Below are 13,449 nucleotides of genomic sequence, written 5' to 3'. Positions count from 1 at the left end.
TAGGAATGTCTTGATTTCCCTCTCAGTTTCTGAATGTCAACTTTGCTGAGTAAAGGATTCTTGGTTAGTAATAGGTCCATTGTCTTCTTGCCTCTAGAGTTTCTGAGGAGGAATTCACACCTCTGCTTATGAAAGGCCCTTGGTATGTTATATTGCATTTTTCTCTTGCTGCTTTCAGAATTCTCCCCTTGTCTTTGGTTTTCAAGAATTTTATTAAGGTATGCAGAGTTGATCTTTTTGTATTTCTTCTAATTGGGATTCATGTAGCTTCCTGTATTTGCAGGCTTGGTTCTCTGTTCAGGTCTGGGAAATTCTCTCTGATTTTCTCCTTGCAATTTGTTTCTATGACTTTATTGTTGTCATGGTGTCTGGGATTCCAATAATTCTAATGTTAGATTTCTTAATTGAATCCCATATTTCCATTCAGCTTTGTTCACTTTTCTTTGTTCTTTTCTCTTGTTTCTCCTGAAACTTGATAAGTTCAGTTATTTTGTCTTCTAGTCCATTTATTCTATCTCCTATCTCTTTGACTCAATTGTTGAGTGTTTCTCTTGCTTTTTCTAATTTACTTTGTTTTATTCTTCAGTTCCAGTAGTTCTCTCTCTCCCTTTTTTAAAATAATTTTTTAATTTCCTTGTTGAGTCTCTCATTTTGTCCATCCATTTGTTTCCTGACCTCTGTTAGTTTGTTTTTTTGTGTGGTTTTTGCTTTCTTTAAAACATATTTACCACTATAGTCTGAAAATTTTTGATTTGTTCCCTAAGTCTGGCCTCCATAGGGGAAATTTCATTTTCTTTGTGTTTTGCTTTTGATTGGTCCTTCTTCTCTCTCTCCCTCTCTCTCTTTTTTTTTTTTTTTTTTGGTTGTTGTTTTCTTTTTTAACTTTAAATTTTGTGTTCTAGTTTCTGTGGGATAATTTTCTGATTGTGTGCTCTGGTGGCACAGTGGCCAAGTGCCCATCTGCCAAACAAAAGGCCAGGGCCTAGACCCACCAGCTGCTCCATGGAAGAAAGATGCACCACAAGGCTCACAACCCTGGAAACCCCACAAGGCAGCTCCACTCTGCTCCACAGGGTCTCCATGAGTCAGAATCAACCCAGCAGCAGTGGGTCCATTACCTTCTCCTGAGAATCACTGGAGAGCACTCTTATCCTTAGGTTTTTTTTCAGTGCTGATTCAGGAGTCCTCGATACTTGATCTCTGGACTTCAATATGCATCATGGGGGGGAGGGGTTAGCTGACTGCAGATAGTGATGTAAGTGGTGGGACTTGAGTTTTCTGTGGCAAAAGCTGGGGGCTGTCTATGACTTTCTCTCATGGGCGTCCCTGTACTGGCTCTCCCACAAAGTTCTGCTGTGGGCAAGGAGCCTTCTGAAATATTTCCCTTGCTCTGCTGCCCTTGTAGTTCCTTCTGGTCCTATTGTCCATCCATCTCAGGCCTCAGCCAGATTCAACAGCACTATCTCACATCACTACAGCCTCCCTTCATCCCCTCCCACCTGTGCAGCCTGTGAAGTCCCACGGCCAATCTGCACTCTTAAAAATTGGGCTACAGCTTCCTTAGATTAGCTCCCTTTCTGTGTTGCCTGTTTGGGATGTTGCCCAGCCTTGTCCCAAAATGGCTGCAATGAGCAAGTGATCCACATGTTAGCAGTGAGGTTCTCCCAGCTTTTGTCCACCTCTGCACCTCCCCTGCCCTGCTTCTGGACTCATCCCAACTCTCCAACACTTCAGCTATTGTATGGAGTTCTGAGATCTCAGCCTGTGCCTATTTTTATTTGTTGTTCAGTAGGTTAGTTGCTGGGAGAGTAAATGGGAATGTCCTCTCCCTTCACCACCTTGCTCCACCCTCTCCTGAACTTGTATTAATCTTCAAGGGATCTGGCTAAGTGGAATCAACTACCAAATTATCATCTAGATAACATTTTGCAATGAACTTTTTCCTTATCATGACATTTATCTTATTATGAACTACCACTTACATAGGCTCATTATCACTTCTGATTTGCTCCTTTTCCAGAAGATGAAAGAAATCCTCTCTTTAAGATTTCTTTGTAGAAAAAAATTACTTAAGCCACATAACTTCTATTTCCTACAAATACGTTTCACCTTTGGTTCTAAAGGGTCCCTCAGAGTTAGAGGATAGGTTAATCCCTGAAATGTTTTAATCTGAAGCAAGAAGTTCTGGATAGTTATGGAATCTACATGAGGTCATTTTGTGAAAACAGATTTTCATCTTCCTCAGAACGGGCAATCCCCTGCTACTTTCTGGTATTCATCCACTCACTCATTCATTTATCAAACATTTATTAGAATCATGGACAATAATGTGACACCTTCTAACCTATGCCAGAAGCCCAAAATTTCTGTCCAGGGTGGTTAAAAGCATCAGCTCTAGAACTAGATTGACTTAAGCTGAACCATTGACTCCACGATGTATCTGCTTTCAGGCTTTGACCAGTCATTTAACCTCTTTGAATCTCATTTTTCTCATCTCTGAAGTGGGGATATTGATGCCTACCACATAGGGGAGTTGTAAGGAAGGAATACGATATATATATAAATTGCTTAGAGTCCTTAGCTTGCTATTTGGCCAAGACCTAGGGGTCCTCTCCATGCAAATGGTCAAGCACTCAGGTGCTAACCAAAAAGTTGGCAGTTCGAGTCTACCCAGAGGTGCCTCAGAAGAAAGGTCTGGTGATTTACTTCTGTAAAGTCAATCATTGAAAACCCTATGGATTACAATTCTATTCTAACACACAGGAAGTTGCCAGGAGGGAGAAATGACTTTTCAGCAAATGGTTGCTGGCTCTCCATGCAGAAATCCAGTTTTGCCCACAGTTGCCTCAGTGACTGCTCTTAAGTAATTGAAACAGCAGAAGCAAATGGATGGAACTTTCTGACTCTGAGAGTATTTATTCATTTATTTAACATTAAGCAATTTTAGCAAAACAATGCCCAAAGTTTTAGAGCTAAACAGTATCAAAAGACTACCAACAAAGGCGGTGGCCTGCTGTTTCAGTTCCTTTAAAACTTGCCCTTTCCCAAAGGCACTAACCTTGTAGCTGTTCCTGCTGGATATGTTGAATTAAATGTTTAAATATGTTTAAGCTGCTGTTTGTTGATGTTTTAAAATTATAAATTATCCACTGATGTCATTGTTATAATTGGAGAGGATTTAGTTTTCTTATATGCCCATTCACTTACTCCCTTCTTTCAATATAATTGACTCTTACATTAAATCAGTGTAAACATTCTACATTGTCCTTGCTCACTGTTTACATCATTATATAAATATTGTCTGCTGTCAAGCCAAGTTGTGTATTATGATTATGTTTCTTTTGGTACGTCTTTTTTATTAATTCCTCTGAGGATGTTTTAAACCATAATTATCAATGACTTAAAATTCCAATTTGAAATGTGGGATGGGAAAGCCAATGTAAAACCCACAATATTCTAATCTTGAAAGTTTTAACATAATCTGCCCAGAATAACCTTACACAAAAACCAAACCAAACCCACTGCTGTAGAGTTGATTCCCACTCACGAGATCCCACAAGGATTCCGAGGTTGTGAATCTCTACAGGAGCAGACTGCCACATCTTTCTCCACGGAGCTGCTGGTGCTTTTGAACTGCCAACCCTTCTGTTAGCAGTCAATTGCTTTAACTACTGCACCACCAGTGCTCCTTACTTTTAGTAAATTGATGACTACATATTCAGTATTTCATTTTTTTCCCATCCAGCTACCTAGACGATAATTTTAGTAGAGAGATGGATATATTCATATTGATATAAGCCAACCCAAGAGGTCAAGTGACTTTCCAAGCTGATATTGACTAAGCCTCTTTTAACCAACCCCTTGCATATCAAACATATAATAATTTATTAAAAAATATATTTTATATAATCATATAGTTATATGATTATATATGATATATGATTATATGATCTCAGACATGTGGAACCAATTTGGTAACCTTCTAAAGTTTGCATCTGATAAGCTGTCCATCAGTTTATCAGTTGTCATAATAAATCAGAGAAGTCAATGGCAAGGATTCTGATGGCTCCCCTGTAAGAGAATTAGATTGGAACTGCTGCTTTCTTAGGCATGCCTATTCCAGAGTTTGCTTCCTGAACAAAGAAGAAAATATCAAATGGATTTCCCATCACAACCTTAGTCTAGTTCTTGGCTTCTTTGGAGACAAAATTTCCTTTAAATCTAATGTACTCCCAAAATTCGGTAGGAAAATTGGACATATATATACATGTGAGTATTTATATATTTTCAGGTTACTTACAAAGCACTGGTTGACAAATTTAGAAAACTCCTATTAGGTCGATGGAGAGATATAGAAGAATTAGAAAATATGGCACCTGTCCTTGGGGAGTTTATAAGTTATAGGAACAGTTACAAAGTCATATACTAAGAAGAACAGCATAACTCAACATCAAACAATTCCGTATATGTATTTACATTTATAAGATTGTTTTAAAATAGCATATGGTAAAAATGTGAATAAAGTGTGGTTAATTGAGAAATCTAAGGTTAAGCTAGCTTTTACAAAGGCATGAATTAAAAAAAAAGGAGAGGCATGGGGATACCATAAGTGGTGGATGGTTATAGTGGAGGATGGTAGAAGACTAGTGTGAAGAGGAGAGTGCTGGCCTGGAGCAGGAGCTGGCACGCAGCTCACTGTGTGGGAGAGAATTCATGGTGGACCTTTGGCCTAAGGATCAATGTAAGTGTTTAGATTTTATACAGCAGTGTGCCCTAAGCCAAATATGTAGTGCCTTGGTGCAAATTAGAAAATTTCATCCCTTCTCCAAGGCAGTTTACTAGTATCTGCTGAAAAACTTCTATATCAAATACACAAATCTACAATGACATCAAATGTATGTGATGCCCACTAGGGTTGTGCTATGCACAATCTATACATCATACGCAGCAGCCCTGGAATTGGGAGCCAGTTTATATTCTGATGCAGGGGCAAATTTTAGTGGAAGATCACTCTGGTTGTTGTGAATATGGGTAAGAGAAGACAAGCTTGGAGTTTGCTACAATCTATGTTTATGATAGAACAGTAGATTAGCTATGCGGCTGTAGCAGTGACTGTGTAAACAAAAAGGACAGATCTGAAAAATGAAAGGAAAAAAAGATTTGGCAGGATTTGGAGACAGATTGGATGTGGAAAGTGATATATGGAGAGGAGTTAAAAATAACAAAGTCATGAAAAGGGTAAGTATTTTGCAAAACAAACAATAACAACAAAAAAGAAATTGGGATGAACAAAATCATCTATCCGTCTGTGTTCATTATGGATGATTATATTATGTTAATGGGTATAATTCACTTTTATGATAAAAGTAAAATACAGAAATAATTTAATAGCCGTTTCTTCAATTCTGTTTTACTTAATGATTTTGTTTTACATACTAGAGGTTAATAACTTTATTCATTTGTAGTATTAATACAGTTTTATTACATTACATTTTCATCTTGGGATATTTTGACATAAGAGGTACTTCACTGAAGTTTTATTATAATTTCTTATCCACTTGGATAGTCCTTTGTCTTTTTAATATTGAGATTCTTAAAGAATCTGGCCCCTATATTGAACCCGCTATCCAATGCAGGATCCTGGGATCTGTGGAGGAGGGATGGGCAGCTGCACAAGGAAGAGAGCTAGGCAAAATCTAGAACAGTATCCCTGTCCCTAGCTCCTGCCAGTTGACTTGTTAAAGTTCCTACACCCAGTCTTTCTCCCTCCCCCCATTTTTTTTAATCCCTCAAATTGTCTGCATTAAGTAGGCAATCATTAACTTTAGTGACAATGACTAGGGACAGCATCCTTTCTTTAACCTTCTGTACCAGTCTAGCTTTCTTTCCTGATGGTATTCCTCCGCTTCCCTTTCCCCAGTTGCTGTCACCATTTGGGAAGTGTCCTATATCTTATTACTTATTTTTCACAGATATGAAAATAATTTCATGAATTATTGTTCATGGAAACCCCTGGTATCACTCAAATCAAGCCCATGCTTTGCAGGGAGGCATGTTACTGAGAAAGCCTACCCTGATCTCAAATGTCAAATTAGATTTTGTCTGGGATAGGTCCAGTGCTTGACAGACACTCAGTGACTGTCACCTACATCTCAATATCCTTTTCCTCCTGCTAGGGGTTGTAGTAGAAAGCACAGAAAGGAGTGAAGGGGCACATGTTTGCTGACAGATTTTTCAAAGGCTTATATTATTAAGATAGAGGGGAATTATGTTTGCAGCCATTGGAATGAGGTACCAAAATGGCTAGATAATGAAACCCATCTTTTGTCTCTCTTGGATAAGATTTAAAGCTGGACTGTAGGCCTGAAGGCTTGCTTGCTTTGGTCCCCAAAGCATTTTTTAAAAGAAATTCAATTGTAATACCTTTAAGAAAAGTGCTCTCTGGTTTAACACAGTCTCCACGACCTTATCTGTCAGGTTCTTGAAGGCATTTATATTTATCTCCAGTATACAGGCACTTACTTGCATAAATATCACTCTTAAATTTTGATTATGAGCACAAACAAAACAGATGAGTTTTTAGCTGCATTGCTAATCTTTCATAGCACAGGCCTTTGTGTTTTGCTCAGACAATACAAAGGGACTTTCTGCAAGGTTTGTGTCTTGTGCTTGACTCACATCGTACGGTTAGATATGACAAGCACAGCCACAGAGATCTCAATAGCTCCTGCTTTTCCATGTTTACCACTATATTGTTACTTTTCATTTCTCCTCCTAAACTCAGCCCAGCTTGGTTTTATTACTTTGACTTTCTCTGTTCACACTCCAAAGGGAGAACAAAAACTCTATAGGAGGAATTAGCAATTTCATCAACAGGAAAAATATTGCTTTGTTCTCGAGACTATGGTAGGTCAGGGAACTCTGGCTTGGTTTCACCCATTTAGTCCATTATTATTCATCAGTGGAGAAGCTTCTGTTTGTCTTTCACACAGCTATCTATGGATAAGCTGATTCGGATAATCAGTAGTACAAGATTTCAAAAGGTGTATCTTTGATAATAAAATCATGCATTAGTCAAAATTTAACCCTTGTATCATACTTTGGTTTAACAGCATATAGTATTCCTGTTTATTCTCCTTTCGTAATATGAAATAATAACATGGACTCTCAACAGATTAGTAATTGCAAGTGTATTACATGCATGATCACAGATCTCTTTTGACACACCTTTCTGGACTAAATGACTGAGTGTTTAGAGAACCACAGTATACGAGGGAAGTGTTGATTGGTTTGCCAAAAATTAACGAGTGGAATAGTGTTTGGTACTGTTCTGTGTGTTGAGCATCACTGTATGTCATGCAATACACTGATTTAATATTTCTGAGCTTGGGAATTGGTCTTTTGTTTCATGTGAGTATCATCCATTTTACAGAAAGGTTACGCATTTGTTCCGAAGTAATTAAATAATTTCACTTATTTTGGGCAGAGACAAAAATTAGGAGTAAATTAAGAAGTTAAAAAAAAATTCTAAATTTACACTATGTAAGATTTTTTAAGATTGGGTGTCTGATTTTAAAACCTTAGTATTGTCAGACTTCTAATATACTATCCTGTACTCCATTCCTTGCCCTATACACATTTCATGAGAACCTCAACTGGCTATTTTATTGACAAAATTTCTTATCTGTCTACAAAGTAGTATTAATTCATTTAGTGGCATCCATTCATCTTCTAACTCTTTTGATCATCAATTTGCACCAAGCCTACATTCATCAGCAAAATAATTTTTATCTCCATGGACAGTCCATCACTGTATTGTAGATTAGCTTCAAATCTCAGACTTGCACAAGGGCAAATTTACCTTTAACAGATGTATATTCAAAAATTAAAAAGCAAAACAAATTGCTCCTGGCAAGTTCAGTCTCCCTCAAGGCAAGGACAGAATAAAAATGGCAAGAAGCAGCACTAAGTCATTCACGGCTAACGCTCATGAACTACCTAACTGAACTGTACTGAATTGAGCCAAGCAAAGAATTAGAAATATGGAGGGTATACTGGGCCCACCATTTTAATTCCTTCTAACTCCAGGCACCATATAGAGAAAAATGACTAAATCTCTATTTTAATAGCTGCTGTCAGGAGTTTTGCTCTGTAGGGCCTATTTCAGCAGTTCCTGGTGGTAATATATGGTATTTTCCTGATTAACAGCCATTTTAGAACTTGTATAATTGGCCACAAATCAGGGAAATGTCATAATGTAGCAAGAAAACATTCCCATCTCTGTCATAGCCTTGGCTTGGTTTCTGGAGGAATTATTACTTGAGGAGTTTGTGGGTTTTCATTACTTTAAATAATGTACTACCTGAAGTATAAAAAAAGACATTTAAACTAATGAAAATTTCTGTTACCTAACCCTTTCTACCATGGCTGTCATTAGATTTATTTTTCCCTTAGAAAAAATAGTTTTTTTTCCCCTTGGAAAAAATCCCTTAAAATGGAATTCTTTATCTTTATAATACCAGTGCTTGTGGGGGGAAATAAAGGCAAGGAAAGGGATGGGAATAGAGTACGAAATTGAAAACCAAAACACCACCAGGGTTTCCATGAAATTGAAAGGGACATCAAAAAACTCAGTAGTCAAGATAATATCTTAAGATTATTTAAAAAAATAAAAATTAATGCAAAAAAATTTGTGATAAAAAAGAAATCAAAATTTTAAATAAAGACAGGATTCATCCCTGCACCTGAATTGCTCATTTCATGTGCCTCACTGACACTGTTCTCAGCCTTGGGTAAGGGTATTATAGATAGGAAGGTTGTTGTTGAGTACTGTCAAGTTGATTTCAACACATAGTGACCTGATGTGACGGAGAAGAATGTCCCCATAGGGTTTCCTAGGCTGTAATCTTTTGGAGCCCTGGTGGCACAGTGATTAAGCACTCAGCTCTTAACCTAAAGGCCAGAGGTTCTGGAACCCACCAGGTGCTCCAGGGGGGAAAGATGTGGTAGTCTGCTGCCATAAAGGTTACAGACTAGAACCCTATGGGGCCGTTGAGTCAGAATCGACTGGATAGAACACAACAACAACAACAAAAACAATCTGTATGGAAGCAGATCACCAGGTCTTTCTCCCGTGGAGCCACTGGATGGGTTTGAACAGTGAACCTTTCGGTTGGCAGCGGAATGCTCAATTATCGTGCCACCAGGACTCTTTGGATAGAAGGGAGTGATCACAAAATGAGATCTACTCCATCCATCCAACAGGAAACCAGGTTTTCACTCTTTTGAGACACTCTTCAGGTTGTAATTAGAGCTATCTCTTACACAGAATTTGTGCATAGTGAGTCTTATTTTACCTGTAATACACAGTCCAAAACATTTTACTACCAAAGTGCCATCTATAATGGAAACAGATCTTGTAATTTCACATCAGCCTTTACTGGAGACCAAAGGCTACTAGTTTAAAGTATGCCACATAAAAATGATTATAAAATATCTTCTTAAGATAAGACCAATACCATTCCTTATGTAAAACAGAAAAAAAATTATAATTATTTCCTAATTTGTGTAGTCACTATGATACACACTAGAAATACAAAGTCAAAAAACTCTCTCTCTGTCTTCAGGAAGACAGAAAAATAAATCCATGATTACGGTGGTTTGGCAAGTCTCTGAGAAAGGTATTCACAGAGTACCAAAACCAAACCCATTACTGTGGAGCCGATCCTGACTCATAACAGCTGGATAGGACAGAATACAACCGCTCCATAAGGTTTCCAAGGCTGTAAATCTTTATGGAAGCAGACTCCCACATCTTTCTCCCATGGAGTGACTGGTGGGTTTGAACAGCCAGCCTTTTGGATAGCAGACGAGAGCTTAACCAGTGGACCATCAAGGGTTCCTACACACAGAATGGGTGCCATGTAAATTGAATGGGGTGTTAAATTTGCTGGAGAAGATTACATTTGGACTAAATCTTAAAGACTGGTAGAAGGGAGTTAGATGAAAGAGGACGGGAGATAAGGCATTCCAAGGAAAAGGAATAACATCATGAAAGCAAGGTGGCTTGCAATGTTAGGATATTTTGGAGGGCTCATGAAAATTAGGTAAGGATAGAGAGATTGGGGCATACCAGCAAATGGTAAGGGATGAGAATGGAGGGAGAAACAAGAGGCAATTCTAGGTATTCACATGTATAAATTTGCTATGTATAAATTTATAAAACAGCCACATTTAATAATATATTCTTCACATAAAACCCATACAATATCAAGGTAGATATTTTATGGACTTTAATCCTTGAATTGAGAAAAAAATACATGAAAGAAATGTATGTACTTAAAAAACTTTGAAAACTTTTCAGGAAATGTGTTGCACTAAGAAACCTGAAAGTTTCATGAAGACATTTATGCTACATCTGCCTGATCCATTTCTCATTGACTTTTTACATCTGAAGCCAAAACAAAGCAGGTTTTTGTGTTCATAAACACTTATAGTTCATTTTAAAAATTACTATACTTTAAATATAGGTGAATTGATGCTATAGAAATTAGGTTTAAAAATGATGAAATATTACCTGATGCAAAATGAGAAACAAAGACAAAATACTGTAAAATTAATGAGAAAGGTTATTACTTGTGTTAAATCCAGATAATAAAATAGTCATAAAAAATCATGCAGAAACAATTATATTCCTTCGATAGTGTGGTAAAATCTCCTACCAATTACAACTACATTTAACCTGAAAATAATAATAAACAGAGGCCACACTAACCTTTTACATTATTTGCTAACTTCTTGGCTTCATTAAGAATCCTGAAGCTTTTCTGAAGAGAGGCTTTGGCACCTTCTTTCAATAAGCCCTGAGGACCTGTTGCCTGTGGACAGAAAAAGAAGTGTCATATATCTAACAACATAAAATTATTGAGTAGAGATGTCAATTATTGAGTAAGAAAGAGTTCTGGGCTCCAGATTTACATTTGTAAAATTTCAGCACATAGTTGATAAGTATAGTTAGTGAGATTGTTTACTGGGAGAAAAGAACCTAGAAAAGAACTTTTAGGAACACCAACGTTTAAGAGGTGGGCAGAGGAATGGGGCTGGCAAAGTAACTAAGGTTTCAGAGAGGTAAAAGAAAAACCAGGAGAGCATATTATAGAAGTCAAGTCATCTACAACTGGCTCAATACATGATGATGGTTGGCTGCATTGCAAGGAGGTTGTTGTTAGTTGCCACTGAGTTCACTCCTTCTCATGGCAACCTTATGTAAGCCTGAACCTGCACTATCTTAATCATTGTTGGTATGTTTGAGACCATTGTTTTTACTATTGGGTCTGCCATTCTCATTGAGGGTTTCCCTCAATTTTGCTGACCCTCTACCTTGTCAAGGAGCCCTGGTGGTGCACTGGTTAAAAGCTTGGCTGCTAACCAAAAGGTCAGCAGTTAGAAATCACCAGCCACTCCTTGGAAATCCTATGGGGCAGTTCTACTCTGTTCTACAGGGTCGTTATGAGTTGGAATCTACTCCATGGCAATGGTTTTTTTTCCTACCTTACCAAACATAATTGATCAGTATTATCATTTATTAACTAAAAATGTCTTCTGATTTTATCCCTAAAGACATTTCAGTCGTGTTGTGGAGTGGAGTGGAGGAAGTTGAAAGTGAGCGGGGAGGGGTAGATTTTCTGTATATTCTATATCATAGGTATTGAAATGAGAAAGAACACTGCTCCTTTTAACTGCATTTCAAATTACTAAGACAAAACAAAAACTTCTAAATGGCAATCCCTGAGTCCAGATTATCTTCTAACTAAGATGTATTTGTTGAAGTTTACATGAAAAGAGGTGACACAAAGATAACAGATTAATGTCAGAAATGGATTGTTTAGCTTCAGTGTCTTGTAATCCATTTTAATACAGTTTGCTCCTTGGTAACCCATCATATAATGTATTTATATTAAGGTATAAATCAAATAAGACTTAATGTGTAAATTTTAAATTGGAAAAGTTTTCAGGTTGCAAGAAAGGCCAGAAATGCTAATTACTTTCTGTTGAAGTCAAGCTGCCTCTTGGTCTATGTACAGGTTGCACATGAGCACAATAAAGCATTCTGGAATTCATATTCTTTGCAATGTTATCCATAATTTGTTATGATCCACACAGTTGAATGCCTTTGTGCAGTCAATAAAATACAGGTAAGCATCTGACATGTGATATCTGACATCAGCAATGATTTTCCTCTTTCCACGTCCTCTTCTGAATTCTGCTTGAATTTCTGGCAGTTCCTGTCCATGTACTGCTCCAACTGTGTTTGAATTATCTTCAGCATAATTTTACTTGAGTGTGATATTAATGATATTATTTAATCATGTCCATATTCCATTGGATCACCTTTTTTTTTTTTTGGAATGGACACATATATGGATGTCTTCCAGTTGGTTGACCAGGGAGCTGTTTTCCAAATTTCTTGGCATAGATGAATGAGTGTTTCCAGCATTGCATCCATTTGTTGAAACATCTCAGTTGCTATTTTATCAATTTCTGGAGGCTTGTTTGTCACCAATGCCTTCAGTGCGGTTTGGACTTCTTCCTTCAGTACCATCGGCTCTTGATGGTATGCTACCTCCTGAAATGACTGAACTTTGAACAATTCTTTTCAGTATAGTGACTGCATATTCCTTCCACCTTCTTTTGATGCTTCTTGCGTCGTTCAGTTTTTTGTCCATAGAATCCTTCAATATTGCAACTCAAGGCCTGAATTTTTTCTTCAGTTCTTTCAGCTTGAGAAATGACCAGCATGTTCTTCCCTTCTGGTTTTCTAACTCCAGGTCTTTTGCACATTTCATTATAAAGGTGTCTTGTTGTTGTTGTTGTTAGGTGCTGCTGAGACAGTTCCGACTCATAGTGACCCTATGTACAACAGAACAAAACACTGCCCAGTCCTGCACCATCCCCACAACCCTTGCTATGCTTGATCCCATTGTTGCAGCCACTGTGTCAATTCATCTTGTTGAGGGTCTTCTTTTCCTCTGACCCTCTACTTTACCAAGCATGATGTCCTTCTCCAGGGACTGATCCCTCCTGATAACATGTCTAAAGTATGTGAGATGCAGTCTCACCATCCTTGCTTCTAAAGAGCATCCTGGTTGTACTTCTTCCAAGACAGATTTGTTCGTTCTTTTGGGAGTCCATGGTAATTCAATATTCTTTGCTAACACCACAATTAGAAGGCATCAATTCTTCGTCAGCCTTCCTTATTCATCATTCAGCTTTTACAAGCATATGAGGCAATTGAAAACACACATGGCTTGTGTCAGGTGCACTTTAGTCTTCAATGTGACATCTTTGCTTTTCAACACTTTAAAGAGGTCTTTTGCAGCAGATTTGCCCAATGCAATGCATCTTTTGATTTCTTGACTGCTGCTTCCATGGGTGTTGATTGTGGATCCA

At 37.7% G+C, this 13,449-nt stretch overlaps 1 protein-coding gene across 2 annotated transcripts in view; it reads right to left on the bottom strand.

The window, feature by feature from the left end:
* Positions 1-13,449, bottom strand: part of LAMA2 (laminin subunit alpha 2) — a 717,179-nt gene that overhangs the window by 102,284 nt on the left and 601,446 nt on the right. For both annotated transcript variants that reach the window (XM_049901052.1, XM_049901136.1), the window contains exon 41: positions 10,775-10,877. In XM_049901052.1, coding sequence (XP_049757009.1) covers positions 10,775-10,877 — 103 coding nt within the window. The remainder of the gene's footprint in view (positions 1-10,774; positions 10,878-13,449) is intronic.

The sequence above is a fragment of the Elephas maximus genome, chromosome 1, assembly GCF_024166365.1.
Source record: "Elephas maximus indicus isolate mEleMax1 chromosome 1, mEleMax1 primary haplotype, whole genome shotgun sequence".
In the NCBI taxonomy this organism is placed as follows: Eukaryota; Metazoa; Chordata; class Mammalia; order Proboscidea; family Elephantidae; genus Elephas; species Elephas maximus.
The sequence above is the reverse complement of the archived record's forward strand: the minus strand, read 5'-3'. Positions and strand labels throughout refer to the sequence as shown.